Below are 25,895 nucleotides of genomic sequence, written 5' to 3' on the forward strand. Positions count from 1 at the left end.
GGGTTTTTCCTTTGCTAAAGTCACCATTCTCTTACTGGTTTAATTAATTTATGTCACTTTCAGTGACTTTTTTTTCTTTAAAGTGAGGGATAGAAATAGAGAAAATGCATAATCCCTTTGTTCATATTTCCATTTTGATTTCCAAGCAATTTCTTTGTTTACAATACTTAACAAAAAAATCTTCTGAAACCCTGAAAAATAGGAAATTTTTCTGGATATCTTGGGAAACAATAACTTTTCTGTAACAAAACCCAGGCTGGGACCAGATTTCTTTTCATTATATTCCATTATTAATTTAAAGCTTTTTCACAGTATCTTTGAAAACATTACATGGCTGAGTGGAATTGTCTTCATCAGCTGAGTAATTTCACCAACTTAGCAAATCCTTTATTTAAATTTAGACACAAATCAGGTTTTTATAAATCAAAGCTTACAAGAAGGGTTTAGTCAAGTTCCATATCCTGTATTTTGAAAAAGTCTCAGCCATTTATTTATTTGTTTATTTATTTATTGGACAGGTAATTTAACATTACAGTAAACCAGTACAAATAAACAACACTGCATGATCTCATCAATGTTACAAACCCATGAGAATTAAAAGGATTTTTTTTTTTTTGCAGCACTTCTGTAATGAAAACATTCTGTTCACAGGGCTTCACTCTGACCAATTACAACCAAAACCATTTCTTGTGTGATTGCAAGTGCTGAGATAAAAAAATCCATGCTGTACAAGGGTTGGGGAAGATAAACAAGTCAATATGACTCAGGGGAACTGCAGGGCTGGGGGCTTTGTCACTCAGCACTTCCAGGGCCAGCCCAAGGCTGTCACTCAGTGTTCTGCAGTGAAGTTCAACATGTGAGTGTCCCCAGGAGCTGGGGCAGCCCTGTGCCATGGCTTGTGCTACTGGGTTTGTGGGTTGGCACCCTTGACCCCATTGGAGCAGCTGTTCCCCAAGTGAAAGGTGTTTTGTTGTGTGCTCACTGGGTTGTTTATTTAATTCCAAAGTTGGTTGGACTGAAAGGTCACAAAGGCTTGGCTGTGATTCATTTCAGGTGAGGAGAGCAGATCTCCTCCTCCCTTCAGGGAGGTTTGGCTCCTCACTGGCAGTGCAGCCCCATTCTGCAGTGACTCTGCAGGGTTGGGCTCCAGGGGAGCAGGGCTGCTCCTCCCTGTGTGAGCACCGTGCTCCAGAGGGGATGGATTGGCCTCAGCTGCACTCCTGGAAAATTGTCTGGAAATACCCAGAGCCCTAAAACCAGGAATTGCCCATCTTTCATTTACTCCTAAAACATTCCACAACAAAAACACAAACATTCAGTTACTTACTTCAAGAAACAAATTTTTTTTTTTTCCCTAAATGTTTTCCGTAGGGTTTTGCCAGCCCTTTGTTCCCAGGAAAAACTTTTTGTTTTCCTTACTACACAACCCAGAAAGGAATGCACAGCCTGAAAACCCATTCCCCCAAACAATATCATCCAATATGTGACAGGTTGGCTCCTAGGCATTAAAATTTCATCCTGGGGAGGGAAAAGCTCCACAAAAAAAAAGTTGCAGCACATTGACACTGGGGCTTGAGGGAATGACAATACTCACCAAACATTTTGTAAGACCATCTCAGATGCCTCAGGTTTATGTTTTTTGGAGAAAATCCATGCAGGGCATGGATTGGGACATGGCATCTGTTGATAAACACAGCATCAAGTCCTTTGGTGTGGTAAAGTTCAGTGTGTTTGTTCTGAGTTAAAATGCTGCAGGGTGAGCACTCAGTCAAAAGCTCTTTAAGTCTGTTGGGTGGATCATTATTTTGGTTGACTTGAGCAGGTAGTATCTTCCTTTCTTAGGCTTCCAGTACAAGCCTTTTCCTCTGTCCAGCCTTCCCCTGGCCCTTGGTGTGACGTATTTCCCGTTCAGGTTGGTTTCCTCACACTCACTGTGCCACCAGCCTCCTGAGGAGCAACAGGGCAATGTCAGACACTCCAGTAAACAGCTCCTTTTGCAACAGAAATCTTAAAACATCATAAATCACAAAATCATAAAACATAAATTCCAGCTAATTGGCATTATTTACCCAGGATTCCCAAATCACTGAATTGTTTGGGTTGGGAAGTTCTCTAAAGTCAGGGAGTGCAACCATTCCCCAGCCCTGCCCCATGTCCCCAAATGCCACATGTACATGGATTTTAAGTCCCTGCAGGGATGGGGACTCCACCACCCTGGGCAGCTCTGCCAGGGCTGGACAACCCTTTCCATGAAGAAATTTTCCCAAATATCCAATCTAAGTCTCCTCTGGTGTAACTTGAGGCTGTTCCTTCTCCTCCTGTCCCTGTTCCTGGAGCAGATCCCAAATCCCCTGCAGTGTCCCCTCCTGTCAGGGAGTTGTGCAGAGCCACCAGGGCCCCCCTGAGCCTCCTTTTCTCAGCAGAATTAAGAACCCTTTAACCAAATTATCTCCAAGGAGAAATGGCCTCAGCCTTGCATCTCTTGCTCTTTTGAGAGTGATTATTTTGTGTATATTTGACAAGCAGCTAAAATCTGCCTTTGAATGGAAAACTCACTCAATATTAACTTTTGGGTTGTAGCCTAAATGGAGTTAGAAGTGAGTTAATCTTTGGGTTTTTTTGCAAAAAGGGATCAAACAATCCAACCTGGGGATTGCCACACCAGAGCAGGCATCAGAGGAGGGACAGCCCTTGTTCAGAGTTTGGAATCTCATCCTGGGAGTTATTTCAGCCTGGGGATTGCCACACCAGAGCAGGCATCAGAGGAGGGACAGCCCTTGTTCAGGATTTGGAATCTCATCCTGGGAGTTATTTCAGGCTGGGGATTGCCACACCCAGAGCAGGCATCAGAGGAGGGACAGCCCTTGTTCAGGATTTGGAATCTCAGCCTGGGGGTTGTTTCAACCTGTGCTGCCTGTTCTGTTTCTGGAGTTGGTCATTTGCTCAGAGGGCAGGACTAGATGGGATATTGGGAAGAAATTGTTCCCTGTGAGGGTGGTGAGGGGCTGGCAGAGGTTTTCTGAGCACACTGAGGATTCCCCATCCCTGCAAGCCGGACAGAGTTTGGAGCAACCCGTGATAGTGGAAAGCATCAGGGTTGAAACCAGATGAGCTTTCAGCCCCCTTGCAGCCCAGCCCACAGCGTGGAGCAGTGAGAGGAGCTCCCAGAGCCCCTTGGCCATACCCAGGTGGCTCTCAGGGCAGCTGGAGGCGCTGGCCGTGTCCCCGGTGGAGAAGCGCAGCCGGGCGTGCTCGGGCAGCGCGTTGGGGATGCTCCCGGCCATCCTGGCCAGCTGCAGGGTGAAGTTGGTGCTGGGGCCCCCCAGGCTGAAGCTGTACTCGATGTGCCTCCTGTTCCCCTTCCAGTCCTGCAGCTCGATGCGCAGCAGGTAACTTCCCTGCTTGGTGATGGAGTAAATCTTCTCCAGGCCCAGCCAGAATTCCTCTGCAAAGTCAGAGGGGAGAGATGTTGGGTTTGATTTTAGGGATAACCTGCAGGTAGTGGGTGTGAAAATACAGTATTTCAAAGGCTTTATTAATTGCTTTAATTAAATCAGTGATTTGAGTCTTGGGGACTGTTGATCTTTGCAGAGGTCTGCTGCTACATTCTTTTTGTTTACCTCTGCTTAATTGCACACTGATGATCAATAAAAGCAGGAGTTCTAAATGAACTGGAGCTTCCCCCTTTAAGTTTCCCACCTCGTGTGAAACTCTGAGAGGGAGCTGGAGACATTTAAAAGGTGTGTAATTGGAAGTGTGTGACAAATGAAGCCAGTGACATACATAAAACCTAATGGCAATTGTTGCATTTTGGGAGGAAAGAGCTGCAGAACCAAACTGGGGTTTCAACACCCTCATGTACAAAGGGAATTTTTCTTTTGCTGGAATTTCTGATCATTAGTTTAATTGGTTTCATATATTACATTCATTAAGTGTCTTATTATCAGCACAGGTAATTGCCACGTGTGGGAGGTGGGGCTGGATGTGAGTGCCATGCACACAGCTGGCATTTAAAGCCATAGAAAACAGGGTGGTTGAAGGAAATACTCCCTAATTCCCAGGTCAGGAGCTGTAACCTGGTTTATTTTGTCACCTCAGAAGATGCAGCAGAGCACTGGGTAGGACATAGCTGAGAACAGTGAGATTCTCTGCAAAACTCAACACTGAAAACATCTGGCTGCATCTTGGTGCATCCAGCAGGATCAGATAAACTTTACAGATGAAAGTTTACTGTTATAAACTTTATAGTTTATAAACTTTATAATTTACAGTTTACAAACTTTACAGCTGTGAGCTCCTGTCCCAAAACTGAGGGAAAAGTTGAGATACAACAGCTCTTTATTACAAAAGATGTGAAAATAAATCAGTATTGCTGCTCACCTTGGTGAGATTTAGATCTGTGCTATACTTAGAAAGTCAGAATATTTCCTAAACAAGACGTCACTCATCTCATATGAGGAAAACAAGGAGAATATTTTGGATGAGGAAGCTGTTGGGCAGCACTTTTGGTGCTACAAATTCTTTGGAGTTGATGATTAACAGAGCAACGTGGGTGTTTCCTCACCCTATGCAGCCATGGAGGGGATTGGCCACTCTGGGGAAGCCTGAGGTGTTTGCTCAGGGGAGCACACACAGCCTTGGGCTCTCCTGAGGCTGCAAAAATTGATGTGGTTTGAAGGGTAACAGGATTGCAGGGAGGTTGAGCAAGTAGTGACAGCAACTCCATGAGGTTTTGCCTTTGTGTGTATTTGGGAGGCTTTGGGAGGTGCTTTTATAAATAGTAAAATTTTGATAAAATAATTTTTAAAGCATTCTGGCCTTGATTCAGTTTCTAAACATTTGAAGGGATGTCTTTGAGAATTCAGTTAGCACTTTCTGGTATTTCCAATAAATTAGCTGTTACTTGCAGGTTTAAGCTGCTTTCCTTTCCATAAAGAGATTCATCTTCTCAAGTCAATTGATACCAAGAGAAATAAAAAAAAGAGATGTTTACCATTGAGGTCACCAAAACCATTGGTGTAGGCATCCCAAGTTTGGTTGAAATCCAGAGATCCATCCACTCTCCTCTGGATTACAGTCCAGGATGTGCCTGTGAAAAGGGAAAATAAGTCCTCATTGCCTGTCCCTCAGTGTGCTCTGGGGTGCTCCCATTTTGAGGTGGAATGAGTCAATTAAAGCTTTAATGAATGGAATTCCAATGAGCCCCACTGGAGAGAGCCCAGGGCCGTTCAAGTGTCCTCAGCCACACTCAGGGTGACTCCACTCACAGAATTACCTTGTTGGGCTGCCTTAACTGGCTCTCACTTGTTTATGAGGGCTGAGAGACAGAGGAATTGATAAAGGAGAGATATGAGAAGCCCCAGCCATTGGCCCAGGGGGTCAGACTGTCTGCTGATAGTGCCTGGCTGCTGGCACAGCTCTGGGACAGCGCTGAGCTGCTGGGGCCGTGTCCCCACTGCAGCTCAGGGGGGTCTGGGGCTCACCTGGCCCCAGGTCAGGACACCCTCACTTGAGCAGCTCCAGCAAAGGAGGGTTGTGCAGAGGGCAGCCCTGTGAGCTCTGTTTGCACACCCAGACACGTGGGGTGGCCCTGTGTGTTCCTGGCTCAGGGAAGGGGACGTGGGACAGGCACAGAGCAGCTCAGCAGGGAAAGAGGGAATGAGGGAACTGGCCAAAGGAACAAACTTGGGTCCTTAGGAAGGTGGAGTTTGAGTAGGTGATGTGGAAATTTGGCTGCTGAGCCATCCAGTCATGGCACAGGAATCCTGATCCAGGACTCACTTCTCTGGGTTTGTTTGGCACAGCTCAGTCTAAGGCAGAGCCTGTTCATGAACAACATTTTACTTTTGTAAAAGCAGATTTGCTGTTTGCTGTTTGCTTTTCTTTGGGAAATGCATTCATGGTTGCACTATAATGGCTTTTATAATGACCATTTTTATTACCTACAGCTAAAGGGGCTTGCAGTTTGGATATCCTTAATTTATGTCACATGATTGAATGTCATTTCCTCAGTGTAAACAAGAGGGGAGTGAAGAATGAGAGCAGTGATAAGGAGATTCCAGGATATGGGAAACCTGAGCTCAGAGAAGACAGACCACTAAGAGAAGTCAAGAGGATCCATAAATCCTAAGTTTTTGTGTAATTTGGGAGGAGACAAAGTTGTTTGGCTTAGAGGGAGATATTTCTGTGAAACTTAGCCTGGTGCTGGCACAGCTCTTACCAAATTTCATCTCACAGTAGACACTGAAAGCTTCTGAGCCATTGGGCTGGATGGTGTAGACCCCACTGTCCTGCACCCCAGTGTGGTAGAGAGCAGTGCAGTCAGCAGCAGCACCTGGGGAAGCAAGCAGAAATCCTGTTAGAAATCCTGCTTGGGCTGTGCTGAGCTGAGAGCTACAGAAAAACATGGGAATGATCATATTGGTCATTTTGTTTTACAATAAATGGAATGGGCAGACTGTTTTGGGCATAACAGTGCAGCTGCCAAGGTGTGCATAGTTTGGACTGTCTGTGTTTTTTAAGTTAGGCAGGGTTTCAGTTTGGAGGATTTTGGAAAGTTTCTAAGGCTTGAGACTAGACTCAGGCAAATGGGCTTTCCTAGCCCTTGTAAAATTCCTAGTAAATACCATGCCCAGTGCTGCACTTCATCAGTGCCTTTCAACTTCAAAGAAAGGACTTCTAAATCTTGTAATTAGCCAGTGTGGAGTAAATTAGTTCTGAGTTCAGGCTCCACAAGATAGACATGGGTAAAAGCATGGTCACAGCATGTTTACAAGAGGGGATGGATCCTGTTACTGCATTTTTGGGCATTGTTCCTGTGTGTCACCCCAGAGACAAGTACAGCTGGAGTGGGGCTAAAGAGATAATGACATTTTTTTCCAAAGAAGGAAATCTAGTTCCTTCCCACAGCCTGGTGTATAACATAAAAATCTTCTCCTTTTAGTCTTAGACTCTCAAAAAGCAACGCAAGGCTGTCCCAGAGGATCAGGGAAGGCACATGTGCTGTGGTCATGGCTCAGAGATGGGTCTCACCATCAGCTCTGTGTGTCCCAGCCGTGGGCTTGTGCACAGCAGAGGGGCTGGGCTCTGCTTCCTGCTCCTCCCCCAGGAAGGAATTCTCCAGGAGCTCCTGGAGCTCGATGTGGTTTAGCTGGAAGAGCCAAAATGACACTGTTAATTTCCCAAGGCTCTGGAATGATGAGGTTCATGGATCAAGACAATGTCATGCAGAGAATAATTTTTCTTGCGAGTATAATCCTGTAAAACACCCAATTTACCACACAAAAATAACTTCAGCTCCACGTTGGTGGATTTGAGGTGTGGGAATGCCAACTGGGAATGCTCTGACAGGATAGGATTCCTGAGGAGAGGAGATGACCCCTTCTCACATGTCCATCACCTCGATGGACAAACAGATTTAACTTATTTCCTTGGGTGACAGCACTCAGACAAATGATACCCACAGCTAAGGAGGACAGAACCCACAGGTCCTTAGGCTGAAATGCATTTTCCTTTCAGAATAAATGAAATCTGAGCATGTTGATTGTACTGTATTACAGTGATTCATGTTGGATTTCCACTCTGGGAGTGGATTTTGGAAATTAAGGAAGAGGTAGAAAGCAATGAGTCTTCCAGACCAATGGAAGAATTATCTATCTATCTGAAAATAAAAGAGAAAACCACCCAAATTATCAGTCAGAAAATGCAGCAGCCTGGTTGTGAGAGACAGGATCTCAAAGCTGTTGTTGTTGGCTCCTGCCTGGCAGCTCTGCAGCCTCTCCCCAAAACTGGTACCCCAAAATTGTCCCCACCTTCCTCTGCATCCCAGACTGAACAGGGGGAGCCTGCCCCAGGGTTGGACCCTAAACTGCCTCGCTGTCAGGGCAGATGGAGGAGAAGCAGGGGGGTTCCTGTACCTTGTCCTCCAGCTCCATGATCTGGTTGTGCTGCCTGTCCAGCTGCACGTGCTGGTCCTCCACGATTTTGAGGAGCTGCTTGATGTCACTGTCCTGCTGCTCCACAAAAGCCTGGGACAGGGAGGGAAGGATGGAGGAGGGTTAAGGAGCAGCAGAAGACCTTCAGCAGTGGTTCTGCCTCTTTAACTCTTGTCCTGGGGCCAGTTTTGAGAGGCATAAACCACTGAACATTGCCCTTCCTTTCCAGAGGATCCTAAAATATCCCTAACTGGAAGGGACCCACAGGGATCATCAAAGTCCAGCTCCAAAGGTTTGCCTGCTTTGACTCTAAATTGAAAAATTTCTTTGCTTCTGGAGCAAACACCAATTTTATTTTTTTTTTTTGAGACAAACTACTTGGCACTTTGTAGATTATTTTTAATTGCACTTTTCCTTCCATTTTCACATCCAGAGAAATTATGTTCTGTGGAATCAGCCCTTGATTCAAACTAGAGATACAGCACTGATCAAAAAAGGGAAAAAAGGGCATCATCTTGGGATTTGAGAGATCAGGATTCATCTTTTTGCTTTCACACAAACATGCAGTATTTTCCCATACAAACAGCTTGGCCTGCTTATACTTCTGCAAAATACAGTTACTATTTCCTTTTCTACAGAAAACCTTGTATCCACTTAATTAGTTGCATGATTAACATATTAATTTTATTAACACTTGTAAGATTCTTTGGTTCTGGAGCTGCTACAGTGCTGTAAATGTCTCTCTTTCCTGCACTGAGCAGGAGTTCCCACTTTATGGATTTGGGATGAGCTGGTGATGTACAAACCCATGGGCTTGGGAATCTTAATTTTCCCAACTGCAAAACTTTTTAATCATTGTGATGATAAAATTTCATAAAATTGATGTGCAACTAAATACTGAAGATAATACAGAGCTTTAGAATTTCACAGTTTTTCTCTGATTTTGCTGGGGAATTTTACTGCAAAATTAACGCTGTGTCAGGGTAAGACAGTGATTTTTTTTTTTTTTTTAGGTTATTACAGTGATTTCCTTCTCAAAATGCAGACTAGCACTCCAGTGAGGAGCAAGGGGAAGCATGAGCTTCTATTGCATAATTACTGCTAATGGCATTTCAGTGTATTTTGGCTCAGTGTGTCAGGGCCTTTCACAAGTCACTTACTTTGAGTGAAGAAATTTCATTTGTCTCTTGCACCGAAGGCTGGATGATGGCCAGTTTGGTGACCTTGTCCTCCAGTCCCCACACTTGCTCCTGCAGCTGGATTTTGTTTTGGATGAGGTTTTCAATCTTCAGGTTCATCTCCTGCGAGAGGTTCTTCATCTCCTCGCTGTTGAGTTGCAGCCTGGCCGTGGTTTGCCGCAGCTGCTCCTCTTCCTCCTTGATTTCGTTGGTTTGCAGGGAGAGCTCGTAAAAGGACCTGTCAAAAATGTAGAGTTTCTGAAAGATGTCGTTCATCTGCCCCTTGGTCTTGTGGACAAAGTCTTTGAGGCCGTGGCCCAGCTGGAGGAGTCCATTGGCCAAGATCCGGACGTCGTCCAGCATCGCAAATCTCGATTTCGTTTCCGGAGATCCGGCGGAACCCACGGAGATAAAATCCTTGTCAGCTCCAGCTGGGAGAGCCAGCAGGGCCAGGGATAGTAAAACTGGGATGGTCTTCATGTCTCCTGCTCTTGGAGGCAGAGGCTTGTCCCAGTGCTAGCTTGTGCTCTGTGGCTGTTCTGGGTGGCAGAACTCGATCTATTTATACCCAGTTCATTTTAGCAGAGGCAGCAGCGGGTTGATCATTAAGCTGTGTGTTTGAACGAGGGTAACCCCTCCTGAATGTAGGTTGATACCTGGGAAGATAAAATTGAGAGACAGGCACGTTGCTGATTGAACTGGTTCTGAACTTTTCCATCTGCCAGGCCTTCTGGTGTAAAACGTTATTGATGGCACGGTGTTTTTCACACAACTCTTTTTAATAGATTAATTTTGGGTCATAATCTTGGTAAGGGCTTAAATTGCTCCTTGTTTGTGTTGTTTGGATCCCTTTATTGCCTCAGGAGTGTGAAAGGATTTTACCATGTTTAAGAGCCACTGGATGTTCAGCTTGTGAAGCTCCTTGATGAGCTGTGGAAGGGCAAAATATTCCCAGATGATTCACACAACTTGATTTTCTTCTGGGGCCATTTTCTGATGTAACTCATTGTGCTGCAGTGGATTTACTTGTCATCGAGCCCAGATTAAGTGAGAAAGAGGGAATTAGGTCCAGAGATTGCCTGGATGTGATCCTGCTGTGTTAAGGTTTGTGCAGTAATTTACACCACATAAAACTTATTTTTTAAGAGCTGCTTTCCAGAGGTGGGTGAGATAAATAATACCTTGCTTGCATTTCTCCCCTTACCATTCTTTTTGCTGTTTAAGATTCACACTGCATAAAGAAGGGCTGGAAGTGCTCTGAAATAAATTCCCAGTTCTGCAGTGGGTCTCTGCAGGGAAACATGGGGTTTTTTTGGGTAGTATTGCAGTGTGTGTGAAAGGTATTTCTCTTCCTGGACTCATTCATAGCAATCCAAGAGATCAATATCAAGCATTGCATAATGTACTTTGGAGAGTTTTCAGGTTTTTGCTAAATTCTTGTATGTTTAGGAGTTCTTCCCATAGACTCCTTGTTGTGTTGTTCATGTACATGTGCACATATGGTCTGAAGCATCCACAGAAAAAAGGTTTAAAAAATGAAATTTTTACCTTGTATGTTGAACTTTTTGTGTTCTCAGGGGTTGATAATATACAGGTAATCTTCCCATTCACAGTTAAATACTGTGAAAGTATTTTAGATCTCAGATTAATTGCTGGGGAATATTTTGTGCCAGTTTGATTGGGATCAGAGTTCCTGGAGTACCTGAAGTATGGGAAAACAGCAGAAGCAGGGAGATCATCAGGCCCAGCTCTGGGCATAATAGGGATTCCTTAAAAAAATAATTCTGAATTGTTCTCTGGCATCTGACAGGGATTTTGGGCTGCAAAACTTGAAGAACTGGTTGTAAAATTTGGAAAAAACCCAACCCAACGCAAATATATAGACATTCTTCAATCCACTTCACAGTACTTATGTGGCTTTGGTTTTATGTGGTTTCAGATGAACCATTTTCTTTTTTAACTGTTTCATGCAAAAAATCTTTCTGGTTTATTTTGAGTTCTTCCTAACCCCACCACCCCTCAAAAATCTTTCTTCTTGGCTTAGTCTTTAGAAAAATATGGGGAGTTACTCAAGAAATAGCAGTGACCAAGCAGCTAGGGATCAGGCATTTCACCAGGTTTCTATAACTTTAGTCCCATGTCCTGCTGAGACATGACACTACCTATGGAAAAGGTTTGTTTTCCAAAGGGAAAAGGCAGCCAAAAGCCAAATATTAATAAAGCACTAATTAGCTGCCAAGCACATTTCCATATTCATGCCAAGGGCAGTGAAATGAGGCAGTGCTAAACTCACTCCAGAACACCCCTAGTTGTCCCAACAGAGAAGAGTCACTTTTCCAGAAGAAAAGTGGGACACAGGAAAGCAGAGAGGAGAAAAGCTGCCAGCATGAATAAACCATAAAATTCAAGAGCTGTGGAAACCTTCAGAGGGAATTCTGCCTTTGAGAGGTGTCAGCCCAGTCAGGAAAAGATGTATATAACAAACATGATCCTGAAGATCTTTCATGCACCTGGGTGACCCTGATTATATGGGCTTTAAATGATTTTTATAGTAGGAATAAAGCAAAGAAAAAGGTCTCTGGGTTTTACTGAAAAGGGAGATTTTCATAATAGTTAGAAATTCCCTCTAAGAGTTAGGAGCAGCTCTTAATGTTTTAATACCTTTGTGAAGGATTTTGCAAAATGGCTGCAATGATTTTACATAAATATTTAGAGGAGTGCCTGGTGCCATTATTTCCATGGCTTGGGAAGCCTTTGCACTTTAGCAATTTATTTTATGAAAGTAAAAATACTTCTGAGAACTGTTTGAGATAATAGGATAAGCTTTGCACGTATTTGGCGTAGCATTTTAATAACAGCTCCAAACACAAACCCTTGGGTTAAAGCTCCTGCCTGAAACTTTTATTGATAGAAATCAAGACATTTATGATGTTCCTGTCACTTTTTCAGCCATCAGTCCCTTTCCATGGCTCCTGTAATTGTTTAGACAGAAAGATGTGAGCTTTTTAGTTATGTAGGGTAGAGGGGATGGAGAAGAGAAGGCTCTGGAGAGAAATTAGATCTTCCAGTGCCTAAAGGGGCTCCAGGAGAGCTGGACAGGGCCTTGGGACAATGGCCTGGAATGACAGGACAAGGGGTGATGGTTCTAACCTGAGAGTAGGTTTAGATTAGATTAGATATTGGGAATAAATTCATGTCTGTGTGGGTGGTGGCACAGTTTGTCCAGAGGAGCTGTAGCTGCCCCATCCCAGGAAGTGTCCAAGGCCAGTTTGGACAGGGTTTACGGGAATCTGGGACTGTGGAACGTGTTCCTGGACATGGCAGGAGGTGAAAGGAGGTGATCTTTACATCCCTTCCAACCCAAACCAGTCTGGGATTCTGTGGTAAGGTAAAGCAGGATTTTTCCATTCGGGGTCACGTTCTAATTTGCAAGCTGGGCATTTTTTCCTCTCTTTCCATGTAAATTTTCCACAAAGGAAAGATGCCTATAATAGAGAGGCTGCCAGAACAGGGGGAGCATCCCCCTTTCCCCTGTTCCTGTGGGGTCTGTGCATCTGAAATCCCATAAGCACCAAGAGCTTCTTCCCAGTGAAATGCCCTTAATGAGGGCTTGAAAACCAGTGAAGAGGGGAACAACCTGTCCCTTTCCTCAGCACAAATCAATCCTGCCTTTAATATAGGGATCCTGTAGCCTGGCTTCACAAATACCTTAAATCCTTCTCTTAAGCACTAATAATACTTAATAAAAGTTTTATGAGCAAGGTACATTTTAGAGTAAATTTTCATATCCATTTTCATTTTAAAAAGAACATCAAGCAGCAAATGTATTCATGGCAGAGCAAAGTAATTTAGGAGAGTCACAAAAATGGCCCTGGCCCTCTCTGAAATAGTAGGAGAGAGTTGATTTGGCAAAGTGACCAGTGGGGATGGGATTCAGAAACTTAATTCAGCATGAAGGACTTGAGAGGGAAGAAATTCCCACTTGCCTGCTAAGCTTATTCCTCTGCCTGCAGGGGTGAAGCAGAGCCTGGTTCATAAGGCTGCCCCAAATATCCCTGGGGCTGGACTGCTCTTAGGGAATTCCTTAGGATCAGCATTAGCTGGGTCTGTGTGGATGGGGCTGTTTGGGGAGCAGATGGGATTGCCATCAGAACCAAGTCCTTGGGCGGGATTCATTGGCCAAAATATTGTCACTGGTTGCCATTTCAGGCAGCCAAGGGCAGCCTCCCTTTGCAGCTGCTGCTCCAGGAGTGTGTCCCACCAGTGCAGGTGTTTTGGAAACTCCTGGCATCTAAAAGACACCAGGTACCTTCCCTGAGTGACTGCTCTCCTGAGAATCCAAAAAAGAGTCTTTTTGTCATCAACCTCCTGCTGCCAGCACTCGACAGCAGCTGCTTTATTGTGCCTTAAATGTCCTGCTGTGCTCCTCACTGCACTTCCCTGAGCCCATCTGGCATCTGTTGTCTCTCTGGGACAAGGAACAGTTGGAAACTGCTTACAAATTGTGTTCAGACCCACAGAATAGTTCCCAGAGGGAAGGGAACCTCTCTTTCCTCTTGCCTCACAAGCCAGGGGTGTCAGGGGTTGGTTCTGCAGTGTTTGGGCAGAATGCAGTGTGCCAATCCTCCATCCCTGGGAGCTGCAGGCAGCACTTGGAGCCCCCAGTGAGCTTCCATGTAATCACTCATCCCCCTTGGATCCCCTGGCTGGAGCTGCAGGAGCCAGGCTGGCCAGGCAGGATGATGCTGGTGTGCTGGGCTGGACTGTGTGGGAGATGGATTGGGGAGTTCCAGGCTGGGTTTTTAAAGATGTCTAACAATTCATACACAGACATTTGTTTAGCAGCAAAAGAATGTTTATTTCCTTTGAATAACTGAGTGTTGAGGTTGAAAGGTCTGTGGGGGATGTTGATTTTTTTTTGTTCTTTATAAGAACATCAAGGAACTTTGTGTAGGTCTAAATCACTTGCACAAAGGACAGGTGGGGGTTTGCCGTGGACAGTTTTGCTGATGAAGTGTGAATCCAACTTTCACCTTGTTGGCAAGGGCCCAGCAGGGCTCAGAGGACAGAAAATACTACAGAATTTTGCATCTCTCATGGCTGTTAAAGTAATCTCAGACTTGGAGAGATGGGACTGGAAGGGGTTTCCAGATTGTGTCCCCTGCCCAGCAAAGGTTGAGGTTGTTTGTAAACCCATCTGGAGAGTGTCTGCCTCCCCTGTCCCGAGAAACCACCAGAAAATGAAAGTTTCACACCCTCCAAGGCAATTTGTTCTACTGCTTTAACTCTCCTTACAGCCAGAACATTTTCCCTTGTGCCTCACCTAAATCTCCTGTGCTGCAATTTCCTCCCATTACGTCCTGCCACATTCCCTGTGGATGTGATGAGCACTTTATTACCTCAGACTTTGAAACTGTTCTTTAGATACCTGGGAGTGTTGTCATTACCTGAAGCTACACGTATCCATTTAGTTTAATCCAGAGGAGAAATGTAGCCTGAAGTCATCCTGATGTCAGGAGATTTAAAAAAGAAAAGAAAAAAAAAAAAAGGACAGACCATAAGAAGGAAGGTGTTTAACAGAAACCAGCTGCTCTTGTTAAGTAAATAAAGTATATGAAGTGGAAGTAAATAAAACTTTTGTATTCGTATGTTTTCTTTCCACTTGAACTTATCAGACTGTAGAACCACTGGGAAATTTTAGATGGATTTTTCAAGTACCCTTCCAAACAAGAACTGTTTCAAAATATGGTGAGAGTTTAAAAATGATGTCTTTTGATGTCTGAAATAAGGGGTCATTACCAAAGACAAATTGTTTGTCTGGCTGTGCATTGCATCTGAGAGAATGGAAAATGTCAAACCCTTCACTTTGAGCTTTTCCACAGAGGTTTAAATGACAGCATTAATGAAGGTGTGACCCCTCTCATCACCTACTGCCTTTTCTCTTGCAGGAATCTCCTTTATGTGTACCCACAGAGCCTTAACTTCGCCAACCGCCAGGGATCTGCCAGGAACATCACAGTGAAAGTGCAGTTCATGTATGGAGAGGATCCCAGCAATGCCATGCCGGTGAGGGGACAGCTCTGTGCTCCCTGGGAAGGGCAGAGCACTCCTTGCAGTCAGGAAACCCCTGTGTACACTGAAATGCATCTCAAAAAAAACAAGTTCAGAGGAAAAGAGAATTGTATTTCAGAGCAGAGAGTGCGTTTGTGTGGAGTTTGCACAGTAGCAGTGGAGCAGCTGGAATTTTAACAGGAGATTGTTGGTTATGAGGGTGGTGAGGCCCTGGCAGAGGTTGCCCAGAGGGATTCTCCATCCCTGGAAGTGTCCAAGGCTGGGTTGGATAGGGCTGGGAGCAACCTGGGATAGTGGGAGGTGTCCCTGTCTCATTCCTGAGATGGGATTCTGTGGTTGGAGCAGACACTGCTTGTGGTGGGAATAGAAACTTTGCTTCCATGACAGAAGAATTAAAGGTGACAGCTTTGTTCAGGGCCAGCAGTGATTCCCACTCAGAGAGGATCTGTGCAGGGCTTCCATCCATCAGTTCCATGTCTGTGTCCATGTGCCTGGAGGTGTTAAAACTGTGCCTTTTCAGAGACTGAGTGAAGTGCTGCCTGTAAGTGAAGGGGCAGGGAACAAGCAGGTGTAACTGTACAGGTGCACAATAAATGGAGCTCTAAATGTCCCTGCAGGATTATGGAACAAATTCTTGGCACAGTTTTATAGAGGGATTCCTGTGGTTTTTGTCTCTTTTTGCAGGTCATCTTTGGCAAATCCAGCTGTCCTGAGTTTTCTAAAGAAGCGTACACAGCTGTGGTGTATCACAACAGGTAAAGCACAGTGTGGAAGTGCAGTTCCTCACCACTGTCTGGTGTTAATTATTTAACAATTAGTGTCTGGACAGCACTCACAGTGACTCCAGTGCCAGTTGATGCTGTCCTCAGAGTTTTGTGACAACTGGGAGACAGAGTCTTTGTTTGCTGTGGTACAAATCAGCTTTGTGTGATCCTGAGCACGTAGCCCAGCTCAGCAGATGCTCCAAGTACAACTCCAGTCAGTAGTCATGAAGATTTATGTTCCAAACTCGTGGTAGCAGGTGCCCCTGTTGTTTCCTTGGAGTCTTTTAGACGTTAGCTACAAATTGGAACTACTTGATCTTGAAAATAATTCCATAGCAACTGGGGTGAGGAGTGCTGAATCCAGCAGGAATATTTTCCTGGCTTTTTTGCAGCTGTGCCAGGGACAGATGTTCCAGGAAAGGTTCCTGTCCTGCAGGTTGGGGTTGTGGCAGTGTCCACATTGAGACAAGAGTTTATTGCTCATGTGGTTCAGAGTGCCTGTGTGAGGAGGAGGCTGCTGCCCATTTTTTTTTTGTGGATTAGAAGTTTTTCCAGTCCTTGGTGATCAGAAAGTGAACTTCAGTCCCTTGGGATAGCCCATACACTCCCTTCCCTGCAGATCCTGCAACTCAAGGGGTTCAGTCTCGAGCACAGGGTAGCAAACCACTGTGGGTGACTCTGAGGCTCTGCTCTCTGCACAGATCTCCTGATTTTCACGAGGAAATCAAGATCAAGCTTCCAGCCACTTTGACAGACCACCACCACCTGCTTTTTACTTTCTACCACGTCAGTTGCCAGCAAAAACAAAACACCCCCTTGGAGACTCCAGTTGGCTACACCGTGAGTGTCTCTCCATCCTTACATTTTTCAGCACAGGATTCATCCAAATGCATTTGCTGGCTCTTTGTTCAGCATCCCTGTGAGCTCATGTCCCATTGGAAAGCTTGAGAAATTGGCAAAAATTCAAAGAAATTAATTAAGAAATGTGTATTTTTGTTGTTTCCTTCTCTTGCCAGTGGATCCCCATGCTTCAGAATGGCCGGTTAAAGACAGGTCAGTTCTGTCTTCCTGTGTCCTTGGAAAAGCCACCACAGGCTTATTCAGTGCTTTCTCCAGAGGTGAGCTGAGTTCTGCCTGCTGAAAACCAGCAGAATACACACGAGAAAAAATGAGAGCATGTGTGTGTACATATATATATGTGCATTTATTTATTTCTTAAGTACCATTCAATTTGGACAGAATTTTAGTGTTTGTGTGTGGCTCTGTGTGTGTGATGTGACCAAAATAAATGAAAACAAATTAAAATGTAATTTAATCTCTGGCACATCCTCTCTCATTCTTCCCTCAACCTGCAGGTTCCCCTCCCTGGGATGAAGTGGGTGGATAACCACAAAGGGGTTTTCAATGTGGAAGTTGTTGCTGTGTCATCCCTGCACACTCAGGTACGTGTCAAGAGCAGTCACTGGAATAAAAATGAAACACTGTCAGAGCTGATGCTGTGAAGGGTGTAACAACCCCTTGTAGTGAAATTCCAATCTCATTTTCAGCTTTAACACAGCCAGGCAAATGGTGTTTTCATGTTTTCATGTTTTCTTGTTCTTGTTTTCTTGTTCTTGTTTTCTTGTTCTTCCCTTTCCCCTCCTCCTCTTTCATTTCTCCCTGTATTTTCCCTCTGTCTTTGATCTGAAAATAAAGATGACAATCATTTTGTTTAATCATTTCAGCTTTTGTTTTATTAGTTCCCACTCTGTCATTTTGATGGGGTTTGTGTTATTTGTGCTGTAAATAGTAATGTGATTTTAGTGCATTTTTGTCTGGTTTTTCTAAGAATACAAAGTCTGTGGGTCCTATAGTTTTGCCTTGATAACTTTAAAACTAGAAATATAGATTAAATAAATATAGATATTAAATAGATCTCTCAAAGATGTTAGATTTATGCTAATTTTGTGAGATTAAATGGCTAGATAGAAAAATGAGGATGAGAACCCACCCATGAGACACAAATCCATAGAAAATGAAGATATTTTGGAGGTTCTTGCTGATTGTTGTTTTTTTGCTTGTTGTAGGACCCTTACCTCGACAAGTTCTTTGCACTTGTCCATGCTCTGGATGAGCACATGTTCCCTGTGCGAATAGGAGACATGAGAATTATGGAAAACAACTTGGAAAATGAACTGAAGAGCAGCATTTCAGCTTTAAATTCCTCTCAACTGGAGCCGGTAGTGCGATTTCTTCATCTCCTGCTTGACAAACTGATCCTTCTGGTAGTAAGACCTCCTGTCATTGCAGGCCAAATAGGTATTTTATTTAAGTTTTATAGAGAATTACATAGCTGAAAGTTTGACACTTCCAATTTTATCATATTTATGTTGAAGTAAAAAAGTCCATTTTTATGCTTTATTTTAGTGCCACTAATATACCAAGTGTCTCCCAAATAAAACATGCTGGCATCCAGATCTGGGGTGATATACACAGGAGCAATATTTAATATTTAATAGAAAGCTTCTAAGGACTGGGAATTTGGTGTCCAAATTGAGCCACCAGAAAAGAGCCTGATTTTCCTGGGTGCTCAGCATGTTTTTAGCACTGGAGCTTGTTTAGGTGTCTCCATCCTGACAGAAAGTTGGGATTTCAACCTTGTTAATCACCTTGGAAAATCTGGAAGTGGTAAAGTAGGAAATTAAAGATGCTGCATGTTCCTGTTGTGGATCTGATACTACCTAAATAATCCCTTTTGCTCCCTGTGAAGGGCTAAGATCTGGCAGTACAAAAAAATCTCCAGTTTAAGTCAGGATTAGATCCTTAGTATTTTAAATAGCAGGTTGTCCTGATTTTGTTTTTGTAGGAAACCTGAGTTTGGACATGGTGGGATATAAGGATCTAAGACTGCTTTAAAAATACTTGTAAAAATATTTTCTTAACTATATCAATTATTTATTTATTTAATCTTTCTGGGAAAGAATTTACCTGCATTTTTATTTTATATTTTAATGTTCTTTCTTTCAGTGTTCTTAGTTGGTTTGTATGGAATATTATGGACATTAGTGACTGGATTTATTTAAAATGAGATTTTCATTCTCTAGCTACTGCCTTCATTATCCTTAATTCCTTCAGAATATCTGCTTCAGTCTGTGTGTAGATTTTTGTGTTCATTTTCAGAACAGCTTTTTTCTCTAAACAAAATGAAATTGTTCTTTTCATACAGTTTGTATTTTGGCTAAGGCTTAAATAGAGGAAATAATTAATTAAGAAAAGCATGATAAATATCCAAAGGGTATTATCCATCAATTAAACAAAGACTTGATCTTGTTACCATTGCAGTTGATGACCAAAGTTGGGCTGGTTCCAGAAAATGGAGCCTGAATTAATTAAATTTATTATTAATAAAAGTTGATCACTGGAACAGCTGTCCTGCTCTCAGGCTGGTTACACATGGTTCAAACACCAGGCTCAGTCTGGGATGAGAAATGCTTGCTAGGCTCTAGGAAACTCCACCAAACACCCTATAGGAGGTGGGTGAATGGCACATTTAGGATTTCTCCTGCAGTCTAAACCAAACTCTCACTTTTTGCTCACAGTTAACCTGGGCCAGGCATCTTTTGAAGCGATGGCATCGATCATAAACAGACTTCACAAGAACTTGGATGGGAACCAGGACCAGCATGGCAGGAACAGCCTTCTTGCTTCCTATATTTATTATGTTTTTCGCCTCCCCAACACCTATCCCAACTCACCATCACCAGGTAGCTCTTTTATTTTCTATTTTATTTCAAGTTTGTTTTAAAAGAAGGCAGAAACCACTTGCTGGCAGGTGCTCCTGAGCTCCAACTGAGCTCCCTCTTATTAATTTGCCAGTGTAGCCATTAAAAGATGAGTTTAATTACTGTTAGTTGTGTCAGAGATTTAATTATTTGATAATTTTGAGTAACTAACACTGCTGAAGGATCATGAATTACAGCAAAAAACTTGGCTTTAGGGTTTTTTCCATGAGACAAGTGTTATGCACTCCTGGTCTGTCATGTTTCCCAGTCTCCTTTACAAGAACTTTTGTGCTTTAATCCAGAAGTTGAAACACTGGCTGGATAGAATAGATATCCATCAATTAAACAAAGACTTGCTCTTGTTACCAAGCAATTGCTGACCAAAGTTGGGCTGATTTCAGAAACAGAGCCTAAATTCATTGAATTTATTATTTATATAGTATTTTACATCTTTTAATGTATATATATATATCTAAAAAACATGTTTTTATTTTTATGTATGCATATAAAATATGGACATTATATATTTAAAGCAGGAGTGTAAAATACTAGAAAACACATGTCTAGTTACAGGAGGGAAAAAAAATAATCCCATCCCTGCTGAGAGCAAGGGATGGGAAAAAGATGGTGTGAGTGACAGCCATGGAAAACATTTGGAAGGAATTGTTCATGCACAGAGTGGGAAAGCTCTGAGAGGTGTGGGGAAGGTTTTGCACCTAAAACTGTGCCCACCTCTGGTGGGTTCTGAGTGCGAGATCTGGAAACCATCCTGTTAGTGAAGACAATCCCACAGGGAGCCTCCTGCTTCCCAAAGCATAAAACAGATTTTTATTCCTGTGCTGGAGAGCCGGGCAGGGCAGGTCTGGGTGGGGCAACATGTCCTGAGGGGGTCTGGGTGATAAAGGATGGCCAGAGTGACCAGGGATGGCTGGGTGTCCTGAGGGAGTCTGGCTGATAAAGGATGGCTGGACTAAGCAAACAGGGGGTCTAGGTGGGGACCTAGGATGGCCAAACCAAAGGATGGCCAGACTGAGTGGACAGGCCTGACTGTGCTGAGCGTCTCTGGGTGAGGGATGGCCAGACTAAGTGGACAGGCCTGGTTGTCCTGAGAGGATCTAGGTGATAAAAGATGGCCAGACTGAGTGGACAGGCCTGGCCATGCTGAGGGTCTCTGGGTGAGGGATGGCCAGACTGACCAGCCAGGCCTGGCTGTGCTGAGAGTCGCTGGGTGAGGGATGACCAGAGTGACCAGGCAGGGCTGGGTGTCCTGAGGGTCTCTGGGTGAGGGATGGTCAGAGTGACCAGCCAGGCCTGACTGTGTTGAGGGTGCCTGAGTGATAAAAGGTGGCCAAACTGAGTGGACAGGCCTGGCTGTGCTGAGAGTCTCTGGGTGAGGGATGGCCAGACTGACCAGCCAGGCCTGGCCGCGCTGAGGGTCTCTGGGTGAGGGATGGCCGGACTGACCAGCCAGGCCTGATTGTGCTGAGGGTCTCTGTGTGAGGGATGGCCGGACTGACCAGCCAGGCCTGGCTGTGCTGAGGGGGTCTGGGTGAGCAATGGCCAGACTGAATGGACAGGCCTGGCTGTGCTGAGAGTCTCTGTGTGATAAAGGATGACCAGGCTGAGCCGATGTCCCCGCAGGTCCCGGCGGCCTGGGTGGCTCCGTGCACTACGCCACCATGGCCCGGTCGGCCGTGCGCCCCGCCAGCCTCAACCTGAACCGCTCGCGCAGCCTCAGCAACAGCAACCCCGACATCTCCGGCACCCCCACCTCGCCCGACGACGAGGTGCGCTCCATCATCGGCGCCAAGGTACGTCTGTCTGTCTGTCTGTGTGTCTGTGTGTCCTGCCAGGGACCCCTCAGAGCCCCAGCACCTCCCATTCCTTCCTCAGTACCAGGGAAGGGCGTGGGGTTGTTCCAGCCCCTCAGCCCTTCCCCAGTAGGTGTTGTCGGCACCACAGGAACACCGCTCCTTGGAAATGGTTCTGATGTGTTGGAGCCATCCTGGAGTGCTGCTTCTGAGGGCAGGAGTCCTTCTGGATTTGTCTCCCCCTCACTTTTTGCATGGCCAGCAGCTGAATCCTGTGCCCAGCTCTGTTGTGTCTCCCTCTTACCCCACTTTTCCCTCCCAACCCCAAACTCCCTCCTCTGCATTCAACTGCTCAGATTTCTCTACTCCTCATGTCCAGAGCAGGTGTCCTGCACACAGCAGAATAATTTCTGCTGCCTGTGTGGCCCAGAGAGGGTTTGGGATGGTTGGTGAGAGGCACAGCCTGGCCAGCTGAGCCACAAGGGGACTGACACCACACAGTGACATTCCAGTGGGGATGCAGAGCATCCAGCGTGGTTCTGCTCTGGCTCTTGAGGGATCAGTAAATCCAGCTCCTCCTGCTGACTCCTGACTACACAGAACCATCACAGTCCCAGTCTGAGCCCTTCATTTTGTGCCTAAAACAGGTGGGATGAGCCAGGATGAAGCAGTGTTGGCAGTTGTCTCCCTTGAGAAGGGTGCCTGAGCTTCTTTGGGGTTCTCTCTTTTATTTTTTTTATTCTTCAGACTGTGATCACTTCACCAGGGTGAGGCTCTTTCCCACCATGACCTTTCACTCTTCCAGCAGAGGTGAATTCCTGAGCCCTTTCAGGGAGCTGTTAAATTCCTTTGGAAGTTTAGGGAGCAGGGTTGTTTCCAAAGCCAGCACCCTGACCAGACAGGCTTGACATGGCTGGTGCTGGGTTTTATAAGACAAACACAGTTTGAGGGAGAGGTTACCAATTTTAAATTAATAACAGCATCATTTGCTGACCAAATAAAAGGCTGAAGAATTGTGGGTAGGCAAATGATTATTTCTTACATCAAAGTCTGGATTTAGAAGTCTTGAAATATTTTAAAGACCACTTCAGTATCTTGCTAATTAAACAAGCCTGACCTTTTGTGAAATGCCACAGGCACTGATGTGCATATGGAATTTACCCAGGCTATCAGAGGTTTAACGTGTGCTGGCTTGGTGAATAATGTCACAATACAAAATGAAGAGAGGTTTTCTTCCAGAGGTGCACTCCAGGCTTGAAAGGAAAACCTATTCTGTGGATAATTGTTGAGGGAAAACTTTCGTGAGCATCAGGAATTAACCTCAGTCTGGCTAAACAGACTTTTGGTTGAGTATAATTATTTCTGTTTCTTAATAGACAAAAGAAAATACACTTCCTGAAATGCTGACATGAGTAAAAAGGCACAAAAATCCCTATTGTTTGTCCAAGTAATGGCTTAAGGAATATTCCCAGATAGATTCTAATTTGAAGTGCAAGTTCCTTATCACAGGAAGTTTTCTGCTTTAAAACAGCTCAAATTGTAGGATTTTTTGTTGTTTGAGGGGAGTCTTCAAAGTCCAGTCTTGTGTTACTTTTTATTCTAATGTCAGGTATCTAGAGGTGTGGTATAAGTGCTTAAAGTCTCCCTTATCACCCTCTTACTTAATTTTGAAAACTCTACAGGATTTAGAAGATTTCTGTTTATTGTCACAGATCTTACGTCTGTCACTTGTTTTGCCATCATTTGTGAATTGAAGCCATGTAAATTTTATTCCCTACTAAAGAAAATTTATTAAATGTCTAAAAAGACATTTTAAAGGGATCCTGAAATGCTGGCAATGTGCTGGGAAAAACCCAGAAGACGTTGTGGAGTTTCATTGCTCTGCCAGTGGATTTTCACAGATGTGGGTTATGTTCCTGCACAGACCCAGCTGCAGGCTGAGCCCCAGGGGCAGCACAGAATTTAACAACAGCTTTGGGAACTTTGGAGTGACTCTGCCAAGCAATAAGAAGCTCTTGTACACTTTTATTTTCTGAAGAGGAAGGAATCCTTCTCTTCCAGATTTTTACCAAATTACTTTTGCATCTGTAAACACAGCATGTGTTTAATTGTTATTCTCAGAATCAGAGTGACAAGAAAAGGAAACTCTGAGAGAGAAATGTGAGGGGGATAAAGGCATTTTCAAAATTAGACCTGATTTTACAAAACAAGAGCTTAGTTCAGCATTCTGCAAAGCCCTTTCAACTTTAAATCACTGCGAGCAAAATAAAGCATGTTTATGGGGCTGAGCAGAGCACAGGGCTTTGATTTATTCCTGCCAAAAAGTAATTGAGATTAAAACACTCTCCTTATGTGTTCAGTATTTTTTTTATTGGACATCTTAAGCAAAATTACAGCACTGCTGAGCTCTGCCTCGAGGAGCTCAGTGGATTAATGGTTTGAATCCCAGGTTACAGCTCTCACGCCAGGTTCAACCTTGAGGTGGATTTTAGTTTGCTGAGGGAAATAGATGGTTTGGCTTGCTGGACTTTGCAGCTGATGCTGATCACAGGGATGAAATGGGCTGCACCTTTGCTTTATATATTGGGAAAAAGCCCTAAATTGGCACAGAAATGAGGATGGAAGCTCTCACTCAGATGAGGGTTGTCAAAATCAGTGTGTGGTATTTTATAAGGAATTGTGTCTGTCAGAGCTGCTTCCTGGGACCCAGGAAAATCCATTCCATCTCCCTGAGTGTTCCTGATTTGGGGGCAGCCTGGGTGACAGCACAAGGTTAAATTTTTCCTTCTTTCTGAGTGTTTCAAGGAGGAGAGAGCAGGGAGAGGAGGGATCCACAGTAATTTTGCCAAAATGATCCACTGCAGTAGAATTTGGAGTACAGGCTAGACTGAGCTTAGAAAAGCAGGGTGATTTTTCAAATGTTTTGTTTGGCAGAACAGGTTAGTTCCAGAAGAGGTACATTCTCTTTCCTCCCCTTGCCACAGTGCCCAGAGGAAATGCCCAAGTGTCCATGTGAAATCCTGACCACAGAGTTATTCTGCCAGCAGTGCTGGACTTTTATTCCTTAGGCAGGGAACCCTGAGAGGGTTGACAGTCAGCCTCTTCTGTTACTCACCATTCCTGTAAGAATTGTGGAATTTAGGAACTCTGAAGGTGCTGGAAACCTCAGAGAGCATCCTCACATCCCAGCACATCTCACATCTATCACAGTGTAAATCTCTCCATGGGAATGGGTTTAAACTGAGCAAAGGACAAGTGGGATTTTTCAGGAGGAGGAGAGTTTTTGAATGTCAAGAATTCCAGACAGGCCAGGCCAGACCAGGATTAATGTTCTGTATGTGTGTGAGATATAAAATAATCCTCTGGACTCAAAGTCTCAACAGGCACCTGAGAACTCAGGCTGCCAACAGTTCAAAGTGCTGGTGTGTTTGCAGTGTGCCCACTTTGATTGCTTGTAGGACTGAACTTTGACTACTGTATGGCTTGCAAAGTGTAATATTTCTTTCCTTTCCCAACTGCTTTCTATTACATGCCCAGGGCTTGGACCGCTCCAATTCCTGGGTAAACACTGGTGGTCCAAAAGCAGCCCCATGGGGATCCAACCCCAGCCCAAGTGCAGAATCAACACAGGTGGTGTCTTCGGTAGAGGTTTTTCTGCCTTTGTTTTCCCTGGTGTTTCTCTGTAGAATATCTTCCTTTCAGTGCATATTCCAGTTTTGGTGGTTTCTTTTTTTTTTTTTCATAATTGTTTATTTGAAAACTTTTCAGTTTGATTTTATAAATTCTCATCTTCTTCCCCACCACACTGCATGAAAAACCTCCGATCTTGTGAACGTGTCCCCTCCTTTCATTTCAGTGGTTGCTGGTCTGTGAAATGTAAATGCTGTGACTGCTTTTGTTTTCTTTTTTTTTCTCTTTCTCTCATGCTAATTTCAGCTTCAGGTGGAGCACATTTCTAAGTGGGAACATTAATCACAGCTTCATAGTTTTGTCCATGTTTGCCATTCCTTTTGATGTCGTGAACCATTTTGCCATTCTCATCAAGCATTTAGTACTCATTGTCCAGTAATCCTTCATGACTTGTTTGAGTGGAATATTGTGAACCCAAATTGATTGCCACATATGAAATTCTCTCTTAAAGCTTGTCAATTTGAGTGCTGGAGGCAGTGATTTGCCAGGGCCAGTTGCATTGTTCTGTGTTGCAAAGTATGAAAACTTTACAGCAGCTTCAGTCAGGAAGAATTTATTTATTTATTTAGCCCCCTTTGCCTGCTGCTCTCCACTGCATGGTTGCCTTGAACGTACCTCTCAACTCCTCCTCCTTCCCAGTTTGTCAGCCTTCCCAAAATACCTAGTCCAAGTTTACTTGCTCTCA

General features: G+C 44.2%; 2 protein-coding genes across 24 annotated transcripts in view; one reads left to right on the top strand and one right to left on the bottom strand.

Moving 5' to 3' along the window:
• Positions 1-25,895, top strand: part of DOCK7 (dedicator of cytokinesis 7) — a 93,803-nt gene that overhangs the window by 34,338 nt on the left and 33,570 nt on the right. For 12 of the 23 annotated variants that reach the window (XR_006163025.1, XR_006163027.1, XR_006163026.1 and 9 more), the window contains exons 15-23: positions 15,061-15,178; positions 15,869-15,939; positions 16,650-16,788; positions 16,965-17,066; positions 17,304-17,390; positions 18,015-18,246; positions 19,527-19,691; positions 21,351-21,520; positions 25,058-25,162. Coding sequence is in view for 19 of the 23 variants with exons in the window: in XM_033067643.1 (XP_032923534.1) it covers positions 15,061-15,178; positions 15,869-15,939; positions 16,650-16,788; positions 16,965-17,066; positions 17,304-17,390; positions 18,015-18,246; positions 19,527-19,691; positions 21,351-21,520; positions 25,058-25,162 (1,189 nt within the window). In the remaining 4 variants the exon portion in view is untranslated. The remainder of the gene's footprint in view (positions 1-15,060; positions 15,179-15,868; positions 15,940-16,649; positions 16,789-16,964; positions 17,067-17,303; positions 17,391-18,014; positions 18,247-19,526; positions 19,692-21,350; positions 21,521-25,057; positions 25,163-25,895) is intronic. The other 11 variants (XM_033067655.1, XM_033067656.1, XM_033067657.1 and 8 more) reach the window with 2 other exon arrangements.
• On the bottom strand, positions 1,769-9,675 carry ANGPTL3 (angiopoietin like 3). Its single transcript, XM_033067668.1, has 7 exons — positions 9,095-9,675; positions 7,917-8,027; positions 7,033-7,150; positions 6,221-6,334; positions 4,994-5,089; positions 3,185-3,445; positions 1,769-1,947 (listed from the first exon to the last, which is right to left on the bottom strand). Exons 1-7 carry the CDS (start codon positions 9,590-9,592, stop codon positions 1,769-1,771), a joined length of 1,377 nt encoding a protein of 458 aa, XP_032923559.1. The 5' UTR covers positions 9,593-9,675.

Source organism: Catharus ustulatus, chromosome 9, assembly GCF_009819885.2.
Source record: "Catharus ustulatus isolate bCatUst1 chromosome 9, bCatUst1.pri.v2, whole genome shotgun sequence".
NCBI classification, from domain to species: domain Eukaryota; kingdom Metazoa; phylum Chordata; class Aves; order Passeriformes; family Turdidae; genus Catharus; species Catharus ustulatus.

What these genes read in the sequence shown, in the direction of transcription:
- ANGPTL3 (XM_033067668.1), bottom strand. Translation starts at nt 9,592, where the DNA reads ATGAAGACCATCCCAGTTTTACTATCCCTGGCCCTGCTGGCTCTCCCA. An exon ending in CTACTGTGAGATGAAATTTG is followed by an intron (nt 5,090 to 6,220) that starts GTAAGAGCTGTG and finishes CCCTTTTCACAG; the next exon opens with GCACATCCTGGACTGTAATC. An exon ending in CTGCCCTGAGAGCCACCTGG is followed by an intron (nt 1,948 to 3,184) that starts GTATGGCCAAGG and finishes GTTGCTCCTCAG; the next exon opens with GAGGCTGGTGGCACAGTGAG.